The following is a 22392-nucleotide window of genomic DNA, read 5'->3' on the forward strand; positions in this document are numbered from 1 at the left end:
TATCAACTTCAAGTCTTTTTCATATAAGCATCCCCATAAATGTAGCGCCTGGCTGTTAGAGCTGTCATATCACAGATTTTATAACATCTAACAGTGAAATGTGTCTGGGGCTGAACCAGCGCAGTTCCTCAAAATGTAGTTGTGGCCTTGTTGTTGTTGTCTACACTCAAGTATGACAGCAGTATCCACACCTGCCTGAGGAAATCCTACCACAGGGCAAAGATGACTACAGTCCAATTCAGCCAGACTAAACAAACCGGGTAGCAAAACATCCCAAGGTGTGAGAGCTTGCTGCTTTTCTGTTTCTGTATACAATTGAAAATTGGATTTCTCAGTAGTGTTAGATTGTTGAACCCTTGAGCTGTGGAAAGTGTGATAGGCAGAGAAGTCTTGTCAAAGAAACTGCTTGTCCTCGCAGGACAACAGGGAAAAACATGTTACCTGCAGCTGTTTGAAACAGAGCAATTATTTAGAGACAGTATTGCAAATAATGAACCGCAGCGTTTTTATAAACAGGTTTGGAAACATTACAGATAAATAATGAAAAGCAATTCATGTCATGAAATACATAAAGAATTTTGTGTATTTCAGTGAAAACAGATCCAAATTGTCATGGTGTGTGTCACAAGATGCAACATAAAGCAGAGATTGAACAGTTTTTTTAAAAAAGGGGGGAAGAAAAAGATTAATTGATAGAGATATTGTGGATATATAAATGTCTTTTCTGTCAGTGTGACTGCCGTATTTGTGCTTCTGATATTGAGAACACACAGGTGCATTAAAAATGTTTCTATGCAGTAATGAGCATTAGAGAAAAAACAAATCGCTGCTGGAGAAGCCACATTTATAAAATGTGTCCTTTGCATGGAAATCAGCTTCTGTTTCTTGGAAAGTGGAGATTGTGTATTAATGTTGATAGTGGCATTTAAAAATGCAGCGAAATTCTGTGTTCAAACACACTTGACTTAAACCAATGAGTCATTGTGGAGATCCTTATAGGCTGTTGGATCCATTTAATTTAAGTCAGGTGTGCTGGAGCAGGGAAATTTGGAAAACCTGCTGGATTGTGGCTCTCGAGGACCGACGTTGGCCACCCCTGACTTAGAGCATGCGTGAGAAGGCAATGTGTACACTTTACTGTAAAGTTTACTTTGCGATCACACTTATAGTATAATTAAAATTACATGAAGGGAGAATATCGTTTATTACTCACAAGAGAATAAAGTGTTGTCACAATGACTAAAATGCCACTTCTACCTTTCTACCTCATCCGATAAAAACATAGAAAAATTCTTTCTCATACAAGTTTAATTCCTTCAGCAATTTTTCTGCACCCTGAAATTCTATTACACTGTCTCATCCTGTGGGTTTAGGGAATAACTCGGGCCGTCTGCTGCTACAGAAAGTGTATGGAAGCATCAAATAACCACTGATGCATTAAACTGGATTTCAGCTGGTTAAATTGGTGAACTAAACCTGCACCAGCAGCAGGTTAAACATCTGTGTCCAAGTTCAAATTGAGCACATGCTCATTTGAAATCTACATGTCTTAGCTAAAGCTAAATACACTGAAATGGAGAAGCTGTTTTATATGATGAACAACAAATGAATAAAAACACAAATTACAGAATAATCTCTCTATATTCAAGTATTTCCCCCCATCTTCAGAATTTGGGTGAAATTTGCATTTGTCTTTTAAATCTTTGCTATATTTAAGGTTGATTGCAGGATTAGCTTTCAAATTTTCCAAACTGCTTTTGGCTTTCCAACTCAAGTCCACTGCTACGCTTGCATAAAGCCAAAGCAAGGCAGGAAGGGAGGTAGGCAAGCACAGATGTTTTTGTAAGAAAAACATGTATTTGATCAAACTGAGTTTATCTTGGCTTTCTTACTTTAAGAAATTGCAGCTTTTTTCAGGTATTGTTGTGGCTGAAAAGTAGAAAAGATCACCAAGATATTAAGTAACCAACAAAATGCATGGAGGAATGCATAAAAAAAAGTTGGACCAAGTAATCTTTCACCCATATATTCAAATGTGGACACCAACACATCTGGTAAGGAGGTTCTACAAAGCACCTCTGGCACAGCAACTAATCTACAATTCAGACTCTAAACAACCTCAAACACTAAGTGTGAATAAAAACAGACTAATGATATGCAAAACATTTAAACATTGTCCAAGCACTAGAAAAAACAAAATGTTATAGGAGTATTATCACTTTTATGATTGTGCATTGAATGTCATGGTAAAATATGGTAGGAGTATTTAAAGATTGCTTTGATTCTATAGCACAGGATTGGCTCATCAATTCCTTTAGGCTTTCAAAGACTGTTTAAGTAAATAACTAACATACTCTTTATCCAGGTCTCCCACCCATCTTCTGCACAAAAGTTTGTCTTGTTTGGGATGAGAACAGAAGATAAAGCTGTGTCTCACACCTGGTATAATTGAGCTCCTTCTTTGCTGTGATTTTGTGTGTGTGTGTTTAAGAATTACTTAAAGCTAGTGATAAAGATAGACATAGAAATAACTTCAAAAGCCAAGCACAGTTGTAAACAGACGGTGGCCATTAGTGCCCAGAATTCTTCCAGAAATAAACATATTTCCATCCAGTGGCCAAAAGGCGTAGTGATGACTACACAAGTACTACTTCAAAATTCTTCTATTTGCCTTTTAAGGAGTTACTTATCCCAAACAGTCCTCTAGCACTTAAAGCCGGTACTGCAGCTCATAAAGTTCACACAGAACTGTTTGTCCATTCAGAGACACCGTAGTAAAAATGTTGGCTCAAAAATGGCAGCTGCCATGTATGTGGACCCACAGCAAGCAAATATAAATGGCTCATTTTAAGAAAGTGAAAACAGTTATTTTAGTAAAAGGATTTAGATACCAACAGCAAACACAGTTTTTCATGATATACTTTTTTGTTGTGGTTGATCTTTTGTTACATTTGGCACCTTTAATGATCATGCAGACAATGTTTTTATAGAAAAATATGCGAGTTGACAAGATGGATAAGAATAGCTCCTAAACATGCTTCATGATAACTAACAAATATTTACTGAAGAGAACTACTTAGACAGGCTTATAAAGCCCCTCTGCCAGGCTTTATAAAGGGGATGTGTATGCCTTTATCTGCATTGTGCGTACAGACTGTTATACACCTGTCTTCTGAGTGGGCACAGTTAAAAGATCGTAAACCTTGAGTATGGTGGGTTATAAACAAGGCATAAAATCACATTTAGAAACACCTTTTACAATTTTATCAGTTTAAGTTAAGGAAAGGGGGCTGTATATGTAACCATGAGTTTGTTAAGAGGTACACTTTTACAGATTTCTAAAAAAATATGTCTAATATTCCTTAGATGTGTCATTTTTGTATAATTGGTGTGATTTTTACCTCTGACTTTTGAGAGAGAAAAAGAAAATCAATAAGAATCTGTGTCCATGTTCTTTTTGCTCATTAGAATCAGTACACTCAGGACTTGCTGCCAGTCTACAAACGTAGAGGGAGGAAAAAGAAATAAAAATGCAGAGAAGTCTATTGGGTAGGTTAATTTCTGAGCAGCTCATGCCTACATGATGCTACGAATTCACATAAAAAAATCTGCTTGTGGCCATATTTAGAATCCAAGACATTTGCCAGTTGCGGCCCTGGTTAGTGTAGTTGCAGCCAAGCATCTACATTTGAGTCCAGATCGAAACTCATCAAGGGGATTGTTGCTAGGTCGATGGGCTCAGAGTTTCAACACAAAGGTGGGATTTAAACAGCCTAATTGCTGAATTATACCAAGAAATGAGATAAGGTCTTTTTAATTACGAGATTAGCAATGGAACAGAGGGATGCAGACACTTCTGCCAGACAACTCAACAATCCTTGAGAGCTTCCAGAAATATGATTTTGAAATTAATTCTATGCAATCATTAACTTGTTAATAAAATATTTCATTAGGCCTCACTGGAATCTCAAAGGAAGGGTCCCAGGGTTTATGTGGGGCTAACGGGCACCTGAGAGGACCGTCTGAAGACGCCAATGAATGCAAGCAGTTCAAGGACCGATATGTTTGAGAGCAAGAAGACTTTTTGAGTGTGAGAGAAAAGTGATGTTTTAGCAATAAAACAAAAAATCTTGCTCTCAAAGTGAACAATTTCGCTCTTAAAAGAAATACCTCTATAATGAACCTCGGTAATAATGTGTCCCAGTGCATCTGTGGATGTAATGTATCTATTAACAAGTGAAAATTGTGGCATAGCAACACCTGACTGCAAAATGCTATAGATGTCTTTAAAAGCAGCATTTGTGCTAAAAACCCTGCAGCACAATGTGTCGACAAAACCTTTGATAACTGGAGGCGTCACACATTTACATGCAAATCATGCCTCTCTTAATGAAGAACAGCTGCATTACACAACATCTAATGAGTTACAGGCTAATGATTCAAATGAGTGAAGCTGAGTGATCATCAAACAGCAAATAATTTGCTCCAGGAATGATTATCTGTCAGCACAAAATCCCCAAACTCCACTAAATAATCTGTAATATAGCCATATAATTATTATTGTTACAGTCACACTGCTGGTGTGTCTTCATAATAAAAAAATTAATAATAAAAAAATGACCTGCTATCCATCTTTTTGCAAAACAAGTCCAACAATGTTCCAGTTACATGTTGCACGCAGATGCTCAACAGCTCTGCAAAAGTTATAACTACAATTCTAAAGAAATTATTATCCTTTGCCCCAAATATGTCATCCGAGAACAAAATGTTTTAGTTAACACTCAAGTGGAGGTCTTCAGAGAGGAGGTAGGGTGGCAGGAAATGGAACACTATCAGGCTGTCAGAGTGGATTACACTGACAGAGCACCTGCCTCGGTGGAGCTGGAAAACAGGAACTTAAGCCACAGTGCTGCTCTTGACATCAGCTACTCCTTCGTGGACGCGGCTGTTCAGAGGTGACATGAACCAAGAATAATTATTTGAAAGCTTCCTGAAGACAAAGCTCTGTGAATTCTAATTCCCTGCAAAAGATTATGTTTCTATATTGTATGAGCGCTACTGTTAGGCAGTATTTAGACACAGCTTTACTTTTAGTTAACTTGCATGCAATGTTTCAGGCACTGCAGTGAGGAGCAATATTCACAACATTTTACAGGTCATCAAATTTTCAGGGCAATCAGCCAAATTTTACTTTGAAAAAAAACAGATAGGAATGAGCTTGATGGTGGCAAGAAAGTCAGATATACTGTCAATACAGAATTTATTTAAACTGATCAGACAGATATTTAACCAGATAATGCTAATTAAAAAAAAACCTAAAGATTGGTGGTACTACATGAATATATATCATTTTAAAGCATTTATATCTTGGACATAGGGAGGTAATTCTGTTGTAGACTGAATTTCTTCAGCATGAAAAATGCTGGTTTAAAATTGCAGCTGCAGTTTGTTTTCTGAGAAATAGAGAGGCATTTGTGTTTTAAGGTTTCACTTTCTGGTGGATAGTATTTAGTCCTAATGTAAATATATTTAAAAAATACTCGTGTTTAAATTAACCCAAACTTCTGAATTAATGTGGAAGCTTTTTATCTCAAAGTTAAGAATTTTCCACAAATGTGAACAACAGTACAGCTCACGTACAGAAATTTGTCAGGCAAAAACTGCTGATACCTGCTATCAAAAAGCACTCAAACTAATGGAGTTACTTCTCACAACAATCATATTAAGAGCTGGTGAGATATACCACTGCGTACAGCTATAAAAGCTACCAAATATTTCTTTGTTTTGCTTCCAAGCAACCAGACTGTCCTGTAATCTTTTGAAGTGGTCTTAGACAATAGATTCAAGTTTTCTGAAGGCCTTTCAATGCTTTTCTTTGGACATTCAGTCCAGTCCTTCTGACCATTTTTAAAGGAAAAAACAAACCCAATAAAGGTATCTAAGGTATCTTGACCACACTTAACACTGATCTTTCAATCATTCAAATGGAAGAAAGGCTCCTCATTCAAAAGATAACCAGGGTGGTCAACACGTAAACAACAAAAACAATTTTTAACTGTATCTTCAGGCACTTTGTTAGTAGTAGTGTTGCACATAATTTGTCCCAATTTCTACAGTTGTATCTAGCAAAGAAATCATACTTTCACAGACAAATAGTTTTTATCCAAAACAATTCACATCTCTCGGCATGCTGTGCAGTCTGTCCTTAAAAATCTGAAGAAAGCAGACAAGTGGAGGGCAAAAGAAGAAGTGTCAGGCTGAAGAAAGTATTTTTCAGCAAATAAACTGTCTGAACGTGAAATACTTCAGAAAAAGCGGGAAAAACAGCAAAGACCTGACACTGGATCTGAAAAGTGAGTCTGGCCCTTAACTTGATCATTAGTTGCTTGAAGCCTCATCAGAAATGTTCTTCATGGGTGGCTGTCAAGAAGGAACTGTTAGGGAAGGGAAAGAGGGAGAGAAGGCTGGGGTATGCCAAATGACAATAACCACTGAAAATCAGTGGCAACAGGTTGTGTGGAGTTATGAACCCTCTCCTAACATTACTGAGGCAGGGTGGGATCATCTTTAAGAAGCCTAGAGGTCTATTCCTGAAGACCACTTGATAAAAAAATAAAATTGCTCATTTAATGTATGTTATGTGTACCATGACAGTAATTAATACAACTTACAATAACCAAATTACTATGTATTAATAAACAGCCATTTGTTGGCATTTAGATAACCCCACCCCACAAATGATGTTAAAGGGCCCATATTATACATTTTTTCATCAATTTCATATGAATATCAGAGGTCCAGTTTTCAGACCAAATTCAGCCTTGGTCCTTAATTTCTGCCATTCACAAAGTGCATCTAGTGAGCTCTACTGAGAACCGGCTGTTCATGAGTGGAACCTGTCCACGCCCACTCCACACCTCTCTCTGGAAGAGGATCTGAATTTAGCTTGTGCCCGCTCTATGCTTTTAGAGGGCAGGATCTCTAAAATCATAGAGCAGTATCTACTACCCAGGAGGGTGGTTTCTCCCTTTGTGAAGTCACAAAGGGATCGATCTCAGACTCGCACATTTGAGCGCACATTTGCTAAAATGTGGAGCAAGCAAGTGAGAGAGGAGACAAAATTATCTAATTTTTGGACCTCATACAGGCTATGAGGACACATATGACTGCCAGAAAACCTTTAGAAAGTGAATTTTGAATAATATGCAACCTTTAAAGACTAACCTGCTGTAGTTCTTCGCTGAGGATGAGCAATGTTCTGTCCAACCTTCTTTCAGTCAGCTTGCCTCACTTTCCCCTCATTCCAGAATATATTTCAACATCCACCAGTGAACCCAGCTGGCCTTTCAGCACACACCCCACCATGCCTCTTGTGGCTGCGCTGCATTTGGGTTTATTGGTTCTGCTGTCAGTGCAGAAATTGCAGCCTCTTCTTTCTCTCCCCGCCTTTCTTCCCTGTGTGATTGTTGAGCATTAATGAAAAATGGTGAGTCTGGAAATAAGTCCTTTTCCATATATCTGAGGAACTCACATCCCGTCTATGATTTCCCTGTAATGCTTTAGACACTTAGAATATGGCCTTTTGAAACAACATATAAAGTGAATTTGCTTGTATGGTTTTATGACACCTGGAATGCCTCGAGGTGTTTTGCTTCTTGCTTTGGTGGATGTCATTAAGTTCCAAAGTTCTGACAGCAGAAATATTCCCAATCACAGCCTTTAGGCTTGCAATTTGGCCTATGATGTGACTTAGGGATGTTAAATGAAAGCAGAGAAAGTATGGTGCACAAGGAGATCTAACCTTATGCTCCAACACATTATCTTCAAAAAGCACCCTATTTTCAGCTACAAAACATCCAGGGCTCTTTTGACCTTAGCTTGGCTTGAGAATTGTAACTGGGGTAAGTAGGGGTCACGTTTGCAACCTGCTTTCTGCTGGTCTTTTGCATCTTTGCTTCTCTCCTGCACTCTGCACTCGCATATACTTCATATTAATGCAGCTAAATTCCCAATAGTGCATCTCTCATTTACAAATTCCTTCTGATTCTTTTGTCTGGCAGCAAAACACATTTAATTCTAACTTAAAAGAAACCCTTAATTTTTTTTCGTGTGAACGTGTGGTCACTATAAAACCATTTCAAGACAGCTTTTTCTGCTCTGATCGGATTTTGATTTTATAACCGCAGACTTAGCCGACAAAAATATTCCAGTTTAATTCCATACATTTTAATATGTATAGGTAATATGTTTATTTTTTTTATTATTATTTAAACACACTGAACACTAATAAAAATTTCTGTAAATGTACCAACATTTGTTATTTTTCATCTGTTAACTGTGGCAAAATGTTACAAGTCACCCTCAAACAAAGCACCAAAACAAAATATAAAATCAGACTACAGAATTAATAAAGGTTTATTCAAATCATTACCATAGACCAAAGCAGATGATCACAGTTTATTTAGTATATTGTCCACTTTATCTATCAGTTCCCATCTTATCTGGTAACTGCATAATGAACCCTTTCATTACATCCTCTAAGTGAGTCAGAATGCAGCGTCTCTTTTTTCTCTTATTTCGGAAAATAAAGGTTGCTATATTTGCCTTGTTCTTGCTCAAGGCTTCAAATTATAACAAACATTAAAGCCAAATTATTCTTTATACTGCACTGAAAATTAACCAAACTTAACAAGCAATTACACCAAGAACAGAAACAAACCCCCAACAGTCCTTATTAGCAAGTTAAGAAAAATCTTTTATGACATGGGTGAAAACTCCAGGTCAGCTGTTGCCATCTTCTGTTTTATGCCCCTAAACCTCATCTCAGACACAACCAGCAAGAGCCATCTGAATTATTGTGTCAAACAGAATCTTACTATTTGCACAGCTAGGTGTCCATCAAGCTTTGTTGTTTACCTCAGATAATCTATGTGCACAAAGTGGAAATTGAAGGCACTGCAAACCACCAGGGATATGCTGACTTATCCAGCGCCTGCTAGGGATTTAAACGGAAACACTTTAAATCTTGATTATCAGTGAAAGGTTTAAGTGGCTACCTGCTGTCTTTCACTCCTTCTGAATAATTTGTGAACTGAGAAGCCAGCCCTGCTGTCTTAAAGGCCACTTTTTTCATTATTGATCAACATTAATATGCAATTTTATGAAGATAATTTAAAACTGTAAAATATTGACTTGGGGGTGAGGGTGTAGCTGATTTTATAAAGCACATACCACAGAGAAAGCACGCCATGGATCGCAACCATCACTAGGAGTCAGTAAATATTTCAGGATAACAAAACTAAATGCTTCACACTCTGTTCTTTTAAGTCATCAGCTGAACTGTAGACTGGTAGACAAACAGGTAATAGTAACACACTGATCAAGCACTTTGACGAGAAAGTAAACAAGTTCAGTACAAGTCCAATTACATACAGTCCAATTTAATATTTGGGTCAAGCTTGTTTTGATAGTCTCTCTTCAAGTAAAGCCATATTTTTTCCCCATTTTGTGCCATCAGTGACAGATGGATAAATAGGTCCAATTTTCCTCCCTCTTACACAGTACTGACTCCAGAGAAGTGTACTATCAGTGTTGGGACCAACATTTCAGGCAGCTAAGCGCCACCCTAGCATATGCACAGAGGACGTTATGGATTAGTCTGCATTTATTGTGTCAAAGTGGATTTGTATGAACTGCAATCCACAAAGAGAGGCAGCGGCTCAGGCTGCAGCTGATAGCGCCGCTTCGGCCCAGCTAGCGGTCAGCACTCCTGAGCTAGCTGGACAGATAAACACTGATAGCCTCAAAAGAAAATAAACAGTTGATTTAGCTTCTGTTGCCCTTCAAAAGGAAAGTGGCATTTATTCACCAGTTCAGTGAGCTTCACTGCAAACTGCTGGTTTCAGCTGGATGCTGATGCTGCACTGCTTTTAACTGGGAACTAAATTAAGAAAATCAAAAGAGAAAAGCACAAAAAAGAACATTAATCTATTCTAAATTTATTCGTTTTAACTTGTTAATCCTAATTTTTTTTTATTTGAAAAGCATTTTTCAGTTTATTTTTTTTTTTATTCTATTTATTCATTTGAATTCTAACTTACCAAGTTGTTTCACCTAGCAAGCACAGCGCATGACCAGCCAAAGGTCAGTCTTTGAAAACCATCATGGGGAACAATACAGTTGTTGAACAATGTGACTGAATATTTTTAATGCATTTTCTTACTCAATATTTTAAATGTTTCATTTGTATTTTCTAGGTATAAATAAGAAACACTAAAGATGCGTTTGACTGAAGGTAGAGATGTGATATTTTCATGAATTCTCTCTGCCTTTAAATCCGCTTCTTTTTAAAACACTAACAACATACCTGCAGACTCATATTGCTTCAATAATCTGTCTCCAAGAGAGTTGAAAAGGTAAACGCACAAACTCTGTATTGTCAGTCCATCTCATTTCATTCTTGCATACCTTTGAGTTATCCACATTTTACTTTAACTCAAGCTGCAGCTAACAAAAATCCATTAGCCTAACACCATTTACAACCACTAATTAAATACTTGTTGACTCGTGTCTCTCTGGCCAACATTTAGAGATCAACATATCAGTTTTTACGTGACTCTTGCTTTCATGCTTCATGTCATGCTCACCCCTCCTGAACTAATCTCTGTCAGGCTTTCCATTTATGCAACAGGTTTCTTTATAAAAATCATTATGATACGGGTCAAAAAGGGTTTGTAAACACATATACATGACAAATCTGTACATCATGCTTTCTCTACTCCTCAGCACCAGCACCGCGCGACATCACAGAAAGTAAGAAAGATACAGTTTGAGGTTGTTAAAGAAAAACAAGAGAAATTGACAAGACTTTTCACTTTGTAAAATCCACTTTTCCTTAAAAATAAAACCACATCACAAACAGAAATGTCAAAAAATACAACTGAATAATGCCACTGCCCTTCTCTAAAGTACAGATTAAGAATCGATCATCAGTATCAGCGCTGATAATCCCTCTGTTAGGCTTTATTTGACCTTATTCTCTGTTACCAGCCAGTTTTGTTACTTTGGGGTAAAAGGTTGCCACAGTAACAGCATGTGCAGAACACCCAGATCAGTACCAATCCTGTAGTATTTTGCCTCCAAACCACATTATCTGGGTCTAAGAACGATTTCAGGTCAACTGCTATATTTTCATTTATTTATTCATATTCATTTATTATTATTTTAGTGTGATTTAATTGAATTAACAAGATTATTTTTTTTGTTTTAATGTCATGTAAACGTACTACATTATGGAGCCTCTTCTAATGAACTAGCCAGTATGATACAGGCCTTAATAAAATGTTAAAAATCTCAGCAACAGGATAAATATCAGCATCTAACCCCTCATTTCCACCAGATGTGTGTGCACCACTTTACTGCTGCACCACAGTTTTGTTCCAACTTCCGTAGCGCGGAAATCTACACCGGGAGCGTGTCAGGAGCGATGTGCCCACAAATGCAGTCCTCCCAGCAAGATCATGAAATCACAGGAGAATCTTGAGATTCTCCAGGTCCACAATGCACATCTCGTCATCCATAATAAAAAACTACCAAGACCCCGACTTGTTAAAGGCGTAATGTTTACCTGGTTCAGCAGCACAAATCTGCATGGGGGCTTTTATTTTGAAAAATACCAGAAGCTTTTACATTACTTCCGTGTCTGATTTCCTGATTAACAGCTGATATCCAGATACTTTTGGACGGGTGAGATGTCACATTTTGTTAACGCCTGTATTTTTGGACAGGCGTGTGTTTTCTGTACTTCCAACATAAACGCTGGTGACCTCGCATAAATCCCAGCATTATTCTGCCCAACTTCACCTTTACAAGTGGTTTAGTAGTGGGTGGGAATGTTAAAACTTTATCATTTGATATGCAATGCTACATGTTGAATGTTAATGGCAGATGTTACCATGACCATCATGTCTTGCTTGGTAAAAAAGGTTCTAAGAAATATTTAGTACATACTACATTTTATTTGTTTATTATATCACTTCAAACTGCATTTTCACATTGCAATTTTATATGAACTATTCATTAATCGAAATAAAAAAAAATTCAATATTGCGATGTATATCATTATCAGGATATAAAATAAACCATATCGGGATATGGCATTTTGGTCATATCGCCCAGCCCTAATTTCACATGCAAAAAAGAGACGAGTCTTACTGCGTTGTTTCCGTTTCCATTTAAATGTAATCCACTGTCAAAAAGTGGAGAAGACATTCGACTGTGATCCAATCCTGGAGATCCTGGAGAAAAAAGAAAAAATTATTCATGTTCTTGAAGAAAAACTGGAACAGTTACTCAAATTTTGTGCTTTTAGTTCTTGTTTGTTCCCTCAGAAACAAAAATAAGCTGCCCTGCACATAATCCTCAAGTTCATAGTGATAAATTTTGAGGTTTTGTTATCGACTTTTTTCTGCTACCCTGCCATTAAGCCGTGCACAGTACATCACAGACAGCACCTAATAAAAAAAAAACAAAAAAAAAAAACGGGGGAGGGGGGGACAGATGCTACTCTTTGATAATATTAGCTTGGCATCAAACAATGTGCTTTTCGATTTGGTCACACTGCGTAGAGAGTGACAAGCTTATCCTGGCCTCTCCGGCTCGTTGTCTGTGCTACAGCACAACAAAGCACATCTTGAGAGAAGATACCACTTGAAATTTTCCACTGTTAGACAACAAAACCACAAACACACTAACGTGGGGTTCACCTCTTTCTGGATCCTCATGGTGTTTCTAAGGTAAACTTGAAGGCCATCCCTATCCCAACGCTGACCAATGACAAAGGTGTCAATTATCAACATTGGCTAATGGGTTCCTGGGACTTCTACCTATCTGTAAAATTGCTCAGGTTAACTTTTTAAGCCTCTATTTTTCCACAGCTCCTCATCAGACATTACTAATTCATAGAATAATGTGGCTACTATCTTCTGATTTTACTGAAAGTAAACTGGTTTTCTTTAAGGAGGAGATAACTATTTACATTTTCTACTGTGTTCCAGGTGAATTCTACTGACACAGTCACACATATCTTCATTCTGAAACTTCTATAGTAATCTCACTGGTCTCAGCTTTCTGTAGAGATCACGATTATACATCTAGCTCTTGCAGCTATAAAGATATACTTCATTTATCTTTGGTATGTTTTCAGATTTCAGTAAGGAGGCAGAAAAAAGGGCCCTCATCAAGAAGAAGCAGTCATAGAGCAGATTAGCATCTCAGGATTATTTCTTTCACTGCGGCACTCTCAAACTTAAGTTTCCGTAGAGTGCACCTGACATGACTATACCTATGTCAGCTATGTATTACAGAAATGAGAGGTAATATTTGCAGATAATGTCGGAACATTTTATGAATGAAAATGATATAATTAAAAGGTTAGTGTGAAAATATGGCTGTTTATATTTTACATGGTATGTTAGCAAGTGTATTCACTGAATTCATAATAGCTAAGAGGTCTTTTATACTACTTTCAGGTAGTTGGAAATAGTTTACAGAAATCCTTTTTTTTTTTTTTTTAGGTGGTATAAAATTTTTTAACACAAAACATCAAAAATAATACATGATTTATCATTCTTGCTGCTGGCTTGCAGTTTTTGTCCCACGGTGATGACACAGACATCTTTATCATCAGCAGAGTTTCTGCTTTCATATGACATATTTGTGTGGTTTACTTGAAGTGGAAAAATTAGCAAAAGCTCTAAAGTGGACAGTGCTGTTATCGTGTTTGTGTTACATCCTTATATAATTGCTTGGGGTGTGAACATTGTCTTGTTTGAATGCCTGTGCTTGGTAAAGTCTTATAGTTAGTATAGAGTTTCTTCCTGTGATTTTAGTATGATACATGGACTGATGTTATAGGAACACAGTGGTTGAGAAAAAGCATAAGCATGTATAATTGAGTTTAATTTACTGGGGACAGAATTAGAGGTCACTCTGCAGGTAAACAGTGACTTACACAGAGGTTACACTGAGGGAGCTCTAAGATATGCAAAAGGAGAGTTGATTATATGGACATTTTACTCCTTACTATAAACTTTAAAAAACACATTACTTTTATTTTCACAGAAGAATGAATACAGAGGAGAAGCCAATCACACCATTTATTATACTGCAAATAGTGTGCAAGACTAATCAGAATAAAAATATTTCAGGTTTGTTAAAAAAAAAAACATCTAAATGTTTTATTATACTGGGTTTAATGACTTCAATTGTCCAAAAACTAGACAAAAGCAGCCACTTGAATTAATGCATGTCCCTAAACCTCCAATTGGAACTTTGTAGACAATCAACACAAAACACAGATAAAATGAAGGGCTTCAGGACACAATACAGCAACTACTTATCAACAACATGCAAACATCAAGATGGATTTTTTTTTCATTTATTTATTTTTTGTAATGCATCATTGTCATCATAAGCTTGTGTAATTTCTGGACTCACTTCACCCCCTCCCACTGTGCAGTACTTTATAACTCCTCCACATAATATAAAAAGGACAAAGTAGCCCCACTTAATATGAAAACGTGCTCCACAAAATTGCAGCTTTTGCTTTTAAAACTTCATGTCTTTACCTTCCTGCTCACCACCATTTTCCCTCAACTGCATCCTTCGTCCTTTTCATCATCTTTTCTGAGCAGCTGTAGGTAAATGCAGCTCAGCTTCATTTTCTGACATTACTGTCCACCTCAGGCCACCGAGCGTGACAATTTATACCTGAAGTGAATGCTCATCTTTTCAACAGCTTTATATTACAGGTTGAGCCAGCAAAAAAAGAAATAAAGAAACAAGTTTTTCTTCCCTATAGCAAAGAAAGCTCTGTGATATTAAGTTTATTTTGAATTTGAGCTGTTGCTTACCTAAAGGCAGTTTTAGAAATGATGGAACTTCTCGCAGGTAGCGCACGGTGATGGTGACCTCATCGCCTGCCGTACGCAAGAGGTGAACCTGGCAGGATCGAGAGATTGATATACAAGGACAGATAGCAAGAGATGCAGTGAGATAAAATTTAATCTCATATAAATAAAACAAGCCACTCTCATGTCAAGCTGTACACTGCCTGAGCAAACAAACTGTAGCTGGAAATGAGCGAAGAATTTTTCATCAGACTGTACGATCTGACTGGAGTGGTTCTGCTTGAATCAAAGGACAGAAGTTGAAGGCCAGCATTTCTATCATGATATGCGGCAGCAAAGTGTCCAGCTGGCACCAAAAAGTAACTGAACTATAAATATCTGATTATCTGACAGCTAAACTATACAAAATATGTGCTCAAAACTGTTGAGTCCGTTTCACTCAGGCATTTGTGAGGTTAAACATACACAATGAAATATTAAACCTGGCCATCTTCCATGCATTTTGAAAGAGGGAGAAAATAAAACTCCAAATAAGCTGCTTGGATGCAACATGCGAGGTCACTTCTGCAATCCGAAATGAACACATGCTGTCATATCCCTCTCTATCAAGTGACAATCTGTCAGTGCTAACAGTGACACAAGCAGTCATTCAAAGCTCGGGATTTTATTCTGAGGCAATACGGCTCCTGGTGTGTTTTGACACTATGGAGGTAAATGCAGTGAACATCTGCTTGTAGCTGCATGAGGCGATGGCAGGGATTGTGTGGAGATGTGTGGGAGACAAGTGATGGGGGCAGACAATACTGAACAAAGGCAGCAGCTAAACTGGAGAAAGGGAAAAGCTGAACAGCTGGAGTCCATGTAGAAACTCAAATCTTAGCCTCTAATGTTGATGCTCAAAATGTTAGATATACTCACAACTTCCTCATGAGTGCAACGCTCTACATTTATGCCGTTGACCTAAAGAAAGCAACAGAGAGAATGGAAAAGCAAAAATGTGAACATATAATTTGAGAAAAATAACATCTTGCCCTTTATATTAATTTACAGGGTTGATGCTGGGGTAGTTAAGAACCATCTCAGAATACAACCCTTGCTGCTGGTTAGCATAGTGAGAGCACTAATCAGGCCTTCCAGGTGCAGGACCACGAATCCTGAAAAGAACATCTATATAAAGTTAAATGTTTTCATCAGAATCAAAATACTTCATTGATCCCGGAGGAAATTATGTGCACACAGTCGCTCTATACCAAATAAAGAAAGGATAAGATAAAGTGAAAAATCACAAATTACAGTTACTAGTATCTATATAAACAGATACAGGATAAACCCTGCCAGTAAGTAATATGTACAGCATTATCACTATGAATGAACAGTAAAATGTAAATGTAGTGCAAAGTGCAAATGTATAACAGTGGATGTTGTTGCTATATGAAAGAGGTGTACAGTTTGATGGGCACAGGTAGGAATGATTTCCTGTGTGAATCAGTGGAGCATTTAGGTGGCATCAGTCTCTCACTGAACATACTCCTGACTGATGAGCAGGTTGTGAAGTGGGTGGGAGGTATTGTTCAGTATTGTTTTTATTATGGACAACATTCTCCTGTCTGACACCACTGTCAGAGAGTCCAGCTCCATCCCCACAACGTTACTGGCTTTGTGGATCAGTTTGTTCAGTTTGTTTGTGTCTCAGCCTCCCTTAGCCTGCTGCCCCAGCATGCAACAGCAGAAAAAAATAGATAAAAAAACACAGAATTAACCTCAAACACAGGCCAATGGCAGCAGTAGGAAAAAAGAGAAAACACAAAGAGACATGGAAAGTATGAAAATTGAGGGGGAAAAGGAGGTACAACTTCACTGGGACAAAAGTCTAAGAAAAACAATTCTTTTTAATGAAAATGAAAATAAAACAAAAAAACTTTAAAGATGCAAAAAAAAAAGTAAATAAATGCAAGATATGCAGCACACTAACAAAGAAAATCACAACCAATACAAAGAAATGATAAACAAACATGGTGGCTGTAGCTCAGGAGGAAGAAGTCATCTGCTAACTGGAAAGCCGGTGCATTGATTCCAGGCTTCCCAGGCTGATGTGTCCTTGGGCAAGACGCTAAACACCCAACGTTTTTATCAGGGTATGAATGTTAGTGATAGGAGAAAGCACAGTATCTAACTTCAGGGCCATAGACTGTTCACACTGGAGGCTGAAAGTGGTTGCATTTAAATTATAATGTGAACAACCACTGGAAAATAAATTAAAAATATCAAATCTAAGAAAGAAATAGAATTGAAAACAAGAAAAAAAAAAAGGAATTCAGCATTAAGAAGTACAGATGACCAAAGCCTTAGATTTTTTTTTTGCATATAGAAGTGGGTGGGGAGCATTTCCCATACTCTTTAATGTATTTTCAAACCACAAGAACTTTTGAGGCTCCTATAACAGTTGCAACCTTGCATCCGTATGGCAGAAACTCACTTTGTAGGGACTCTTATCTACTGCCTTGGAGTAGTTTCTGTCCCTCCACAAGATCAGCCATCGGTGAACTATACAGGGATTCATTCATACAACTGAGCCAAGCCAGTTTAGGTTCTTGTACAGTCTTTGTAGATTTGAAGCCAGTTTCAGGGTCCGTCAACACCAAGTCTGTTCTAGAGGTGCAAATGGACCATGAAAAAGTCTTAGACTTCACAATGACCTGTTAAAAACATGTAGTAATGCTGTCAAGTGGCGCAAGAGCAAAAAGGATGCTGTGCAGCAGATGGTGATGAGGCCGATGTGCTGGACAGCATTAAGGATGAAAAAATGACAAGCTGAAAAGTGAGCCTGTAGTTTTTCTAGCAAAGTAAGATTTGATCTAGAAAACGTGACAAATTGCCTATAACAGGTGAGCAGACAGGTGTAGCGTATTCAGTCACTTAGAAAAGAACAGATGGGACACATCAAGAACCACACTAATGTTTATCTGCTTCAGATGTAGGTCCTGACTAAAGACCTGGACCCCCCTGTTTTCATCCTTTTCTTGTTTTTCAACTGGTAAGCTGACTCACACCCCCGCCACAGGTTTATCTCCCACTGTGACACAGACCAGACCATCCTTGGATCCCTGCAGTTCTTATAACAAAGACTTTAGCTAAAATTCCAGATGAGTGCTATAAAGGGTTTTCCACACTTTAGCAGGAGTGTCCTTATGAGACCGGGAAAATATTTTCTTTATCGGATATATAAGAAAGAACAAACATCTTGTCTTGCAATTCTTCACTCTTCACAGAGTTGAAAAAATGGAGCCAGAAGAAAGGACGTAGGTACTAAGCTGAACCTGCATTTTAACATGTATGAAGATGCCCGTTTAGGCAGGAACAAGCTGATCAAGAAAATGGTCAGGTCCATCTTTGCACATGTTTAATTCCTGTTTTGTTATGTTCTTGTTCTTTTGTAACTAGTCAAATCAAGCCTGCACACTTTTTAAGCTACAGCGGCAGTTAACTAAGAGTTTTTACTTTGTTTGCTCTCGGGGGGTTAAGGTTGTCATCACTCCATGATTAGCGCTGCAGAACTAAAACCTGCAGACCACCACAAGTGACAGACCCTTTGCCTTCATGGGAGCTTTAGCCAGAACTCAACCACCAGCAAGGCTTCCTCTGTGAGCCGGACTTCACCAGAAACGGTCGTAAGTGGGTTGACTTGGTCCAAACGGAAGAGGACGAGTGCTACCAGTCTCCTCTCTACTTAACTGCTAAGAAGTATGGTTGGTTGTCTTACAGTATCGAGAGGAGTTCGATTTCCATCTTAAACAGACGATGCAATTAAGCCCCATAGGATTCAGAAATCCTCTCAGCCTCCTTTTTGAACATTAGTTTAATTAACACCACAGTTTAATTAACTTCTGTTTTCATTCTGCTCCACATCTTACATTGCCTTTCCATAAGATTCTGGTTTGAAGCTCAAACTTGCATTTGCCATGTTTGTTTGATTTATGCTTACCTTCCTTTTGTAAATATGTTTTATATTTATCTCAAGTACTATGTAGGCTAGTTAATAAATATTCCCATTCATTTATCTAGTCATGATTTTTCCTATAAATCATGCCTTGGACCCTTTGAACGAGAACTTTGTATTTGTATGTATCAATTTGTATTATTTAAATAATTAATATAGGACTTTAATGGTTTTTCTTGCTTCCATTGAGAGAAAAAGCTTGGTGGTGCTCCGATGTTTCCAGATATTAATAGTAATAATTAACATTTTTATATTGATTATTAAAATTGATATTTCATCTAAACATTATTCATTTTTAATGATGTTTAGATCACTACACTGGAGTGTTGGCTGGGCCGGTGGTTGGCCTACTGGCTATTTTTTAAGCAAATTTCAGTTCGACAAGAGGAAGATGATTACAGTCACAGAACTGCTGACTATCATTAACTGAACTATGCTCTGCATTATGTAAATGATAAGGGGTCAAAAACCATGAGAACAGACGTTTACGAAGCAGATATGCAAGTCTTGACCAATTCAATCAATTCCACCTGCTCTTGGGTGGAAAGCACCAACTATTTCTCTCTTTGGTTTATTTGGTGCTACCAACAGCCTAGCGATTGCTAAACTACTATTTCATAAGAAGTTGAGAAGTTGTTTTCAGCACTTTTTTTTGGTGTCTTTACAATTTATCATTTTCTTCCTAAAACTGTCAGTTTAGTCTGGAAACTAAACCCAAACCACCACACGTCTAATTTGCTGCATGTCCTGCCATGACTTCAAGTGAGGTAATGGTTGCAAGATTCTGCAGTGCAACACTTCATATGACTTGCAAATAATTAGACAGTAGTGGCAGCAACAGCTCTACTCATATTATAATTCATAACTTCCAACATGAATATTAATATTGTTTTGCTGTCCACTGACTCTATTTGAAATTCTAGATAAAACAGCAGATCCAATCAACCAGCTGAACAGTTTCAAATCAACATTTTAAATAGATTAAATTTTCTATTACAATTAAAACAAATATTAGCTTTTTCTTTTATTATTATTGCCGACCTTTTCAATGTTTAACTGCAGCCTGAAAACCCAATACTTGGTCAATTCAATTCGACTTCTGTGTCCAGTAGCAATGCATTTACCCAAAATACTGACATTTTAAAAGAGCATAGAAATATTAAATGACTCATCTAATTCAAATTACACAGTTCACATCTCACAATGTGAGGTAAAAGTTCCTTTTTCTTTAAATTAATTAGACTGTCAAAATGAAAGTCGACTAAAATTAGGATGCACGAGTTGCCGCTTTCGGCTGTGACCTGATTCAGCCTCCAAGCAGATAAGTCACAAGCTGATGTACCAACCTGAAGCACCGCATCCCCGACGAACAGCGTCCCCGTCTGATCGGCTGCAAGCGTCAATTGTCAGAGGTTAATGAAAACATTACAAAGTAATTGCTCATTTCATACATGGTAATGTGGTGGAAATGACAATCAGTGTCTCTGTCTGACTAATCTCTAGCAACATCCTATAGCTCGAAGAGAGGACACAGGAAAGCATGAAATTTGAAGCTAATTAGGAAATAAACTCATTTGCAGCTGCATAGGGCAAAAACAATAGAAACTGTGTTGTGAACAGATTTGTCAAGCTCTGTGGAAAGGGCTTTTATCATACATGAATAGGTCTTGAATCATGACATATTAGGAAATGTGAACATATAAATATATATATAATAAAATTAAAGTGATCTTGATTATTTAACCAGGAAAGTCCTATTAAAAACCTCTTTACCAAGGGAGTCCTGATCTAATTTATTGAGATGCTGCTCTCAGTGGGATGCCTAGAGGTCGTCAGTTATTACAATTTCACTGAAAGAAATGATAAACAAAAGAAAGAATTTTGCATCCCACAAGCCATTGGCATATTAATTCTTCCCTCTGAAGTCCACAGCATTTCATGCTCAGTGACCCAAACTGTCCCCTCAACATGAATTGTTTATTGAGATTGCAACTGCTTATGGTTTTTACTTTGTCAGCCAGTTAGAAGTTCATAAATATTTCCACCAATAAAATTGATGCATTAACATTTAAGGATTAAAAGCTGTATCTTAAAGAGAAGATAAATTAACTTAATATGAGCCTGGCTTGGCATAAAAGTGCCAAGCCAGGCAAAAAATGTCAAAATCCTGTAATGAGTACTTTAAAGTCTGGATTTCCATATCTAGGTTCTATAGAACGTTCTGTAATCTTCTGTATATTTCAAAAGTAAGTTTCTGATTTAAACTTACAATAAAATTTATTAAAACAAGAATCTTGATGACCCATTATAGATGTTAGCTTCTCTTTCTTTTCTTTTGTTTCACATATCTTAACTTTACCGTAATCTAACTTGCAGCAGCAGTGGTTTCAATCCTGTTAACTTATTCTAAAAATATAAAAAAAATATTGATGCAAGTCTATATCATTTATGCAAAGTCACCACCTAAAAGTGGCAGAGAGCATTCAGAGTACTGCAATTGAGGAAAAGAAAAAAAAAAAAAAGCATGCAAAAGACAAAGTGCATCAAAAAATTCTGAAATGTGGCAAAATGATGGAAAAAAAGTGACATCTCAAAATGAAACAAGCTGGTTTGTCAATTAAATTTATAGAACGGCTGCAACCTCCAAATCCAAAAAATGAGGCCCATATTACGGGCTTTAATCCTGCATTCCACCTAATGGCCAGCAGGGGGCAACAAGTCATATCTTAAGAGTTCTGAACAATGCACATTTCGTTTAAAGAACGTTTAAAAAAAAAAAAAAAAAAAAAAAAAAGACATTGGGGGGGTGTGTGTGTGTACTATCTGCAGTCCGATTAATGCCCGACACATAATGTCCAGTTTCAAACGATACATATTGATTTAGTAATCCAATAAAGTTCATAGTGTCCATAATTTTTCTATAGCTGATTTATTTCTTATGTTATCAGACACTTTTATTATAAGCCTACCTGACATGTTTCAACAGTAGTCTTCCTCCAGCAGTAAGCCATCAGCAGTGGGCGGCATCGACCCTTCGTTCAGATGAACCGTATTGGCAGGTCAGCGCCGCCTCAATGAACATCGGCTGATTTGTACACGTCACACACCATCCAGTGACACCCCTAATGAAGACGGAAGCCTACCATCCAAACATGTCAGGTAGGCTTATGCTAAAGCTGAGTGTCTGATAACATAAGAACTAAATCAGCTTTGCAGATTCAATGCTGTTGTAAATTAAAGTAACAAGAACGGGCCATTTAAAATTATATAAAAGATATTTAATAATGTGGTAATATTTACATTTATTTATAAAACTGATTTCTTTTAGTGGATTCTGTATTAATGACAGATTAAGGGATATTTTTGTTGTTTTTTAACATTTATGGTTCCAAACTCTCGTAACACAGATTATTACACGTATTATGAATGATGTGCATCTCATCATACAGTATTTGTACCGAATTGTCAACCAGATAATACTTTAAT

General features: G+C 37.3%; 1 protein-coding gene across 4 annotated transcripts in view; it reads right to left on the reverse strand.

Annotated features, from left to right (window-relative positions):
* Window positions 1–22392, reverse strand: part of sntg2 (syntrophin, gamma 2) — a 126306-nt gene that overhangs the window by 63736 nt on the left and 40178 nt on the right. For 2 of the 4 annotated variants that reach the window (XM_041971368.1, XM_041971371.1), the window contains exons 5-8: window positions 20253–20296; window positions 15828–15869; window positions 14913–15000; window positions 12214–12296 (exon numbers count right to left, since the gene is read on the reverse strand). In XM_041971368.1, coding sequence (XP_041827302.1) covers window positions 12214–12296; window positions 14913–15000; window positions 15828–15869; window positions 20253–20296 — 257 coding nt within the window. The remainder of the gene's footprint in view (window positions 1–12213; window positions 12297–14912; window positions 15001–15827; window positions 15870–20252; window positions 20297–22392) is intronic. The other 2 variants (XM_041971369.1, XM_041971370.1) reach the window with 2 other exon arrangements.

This window comes from Melanotaenia boesemani, chromosome 20 (genome assembly GCF_017639745.1).
Source record: "Melanotaenia boesemani isolate fMelBoe1 chromosome 20, fMelBoe1.pri, whole genome shotgun sequence".
In the NCBI taxonomy this organism is placed as follows: domain Eukaryota; kingdom Metazoa; phylum Chordata; class Actinopteri; order Atheriniformes; family Melanotaeniidae; genus Melanotaenia; species Melanotaenia boesemani.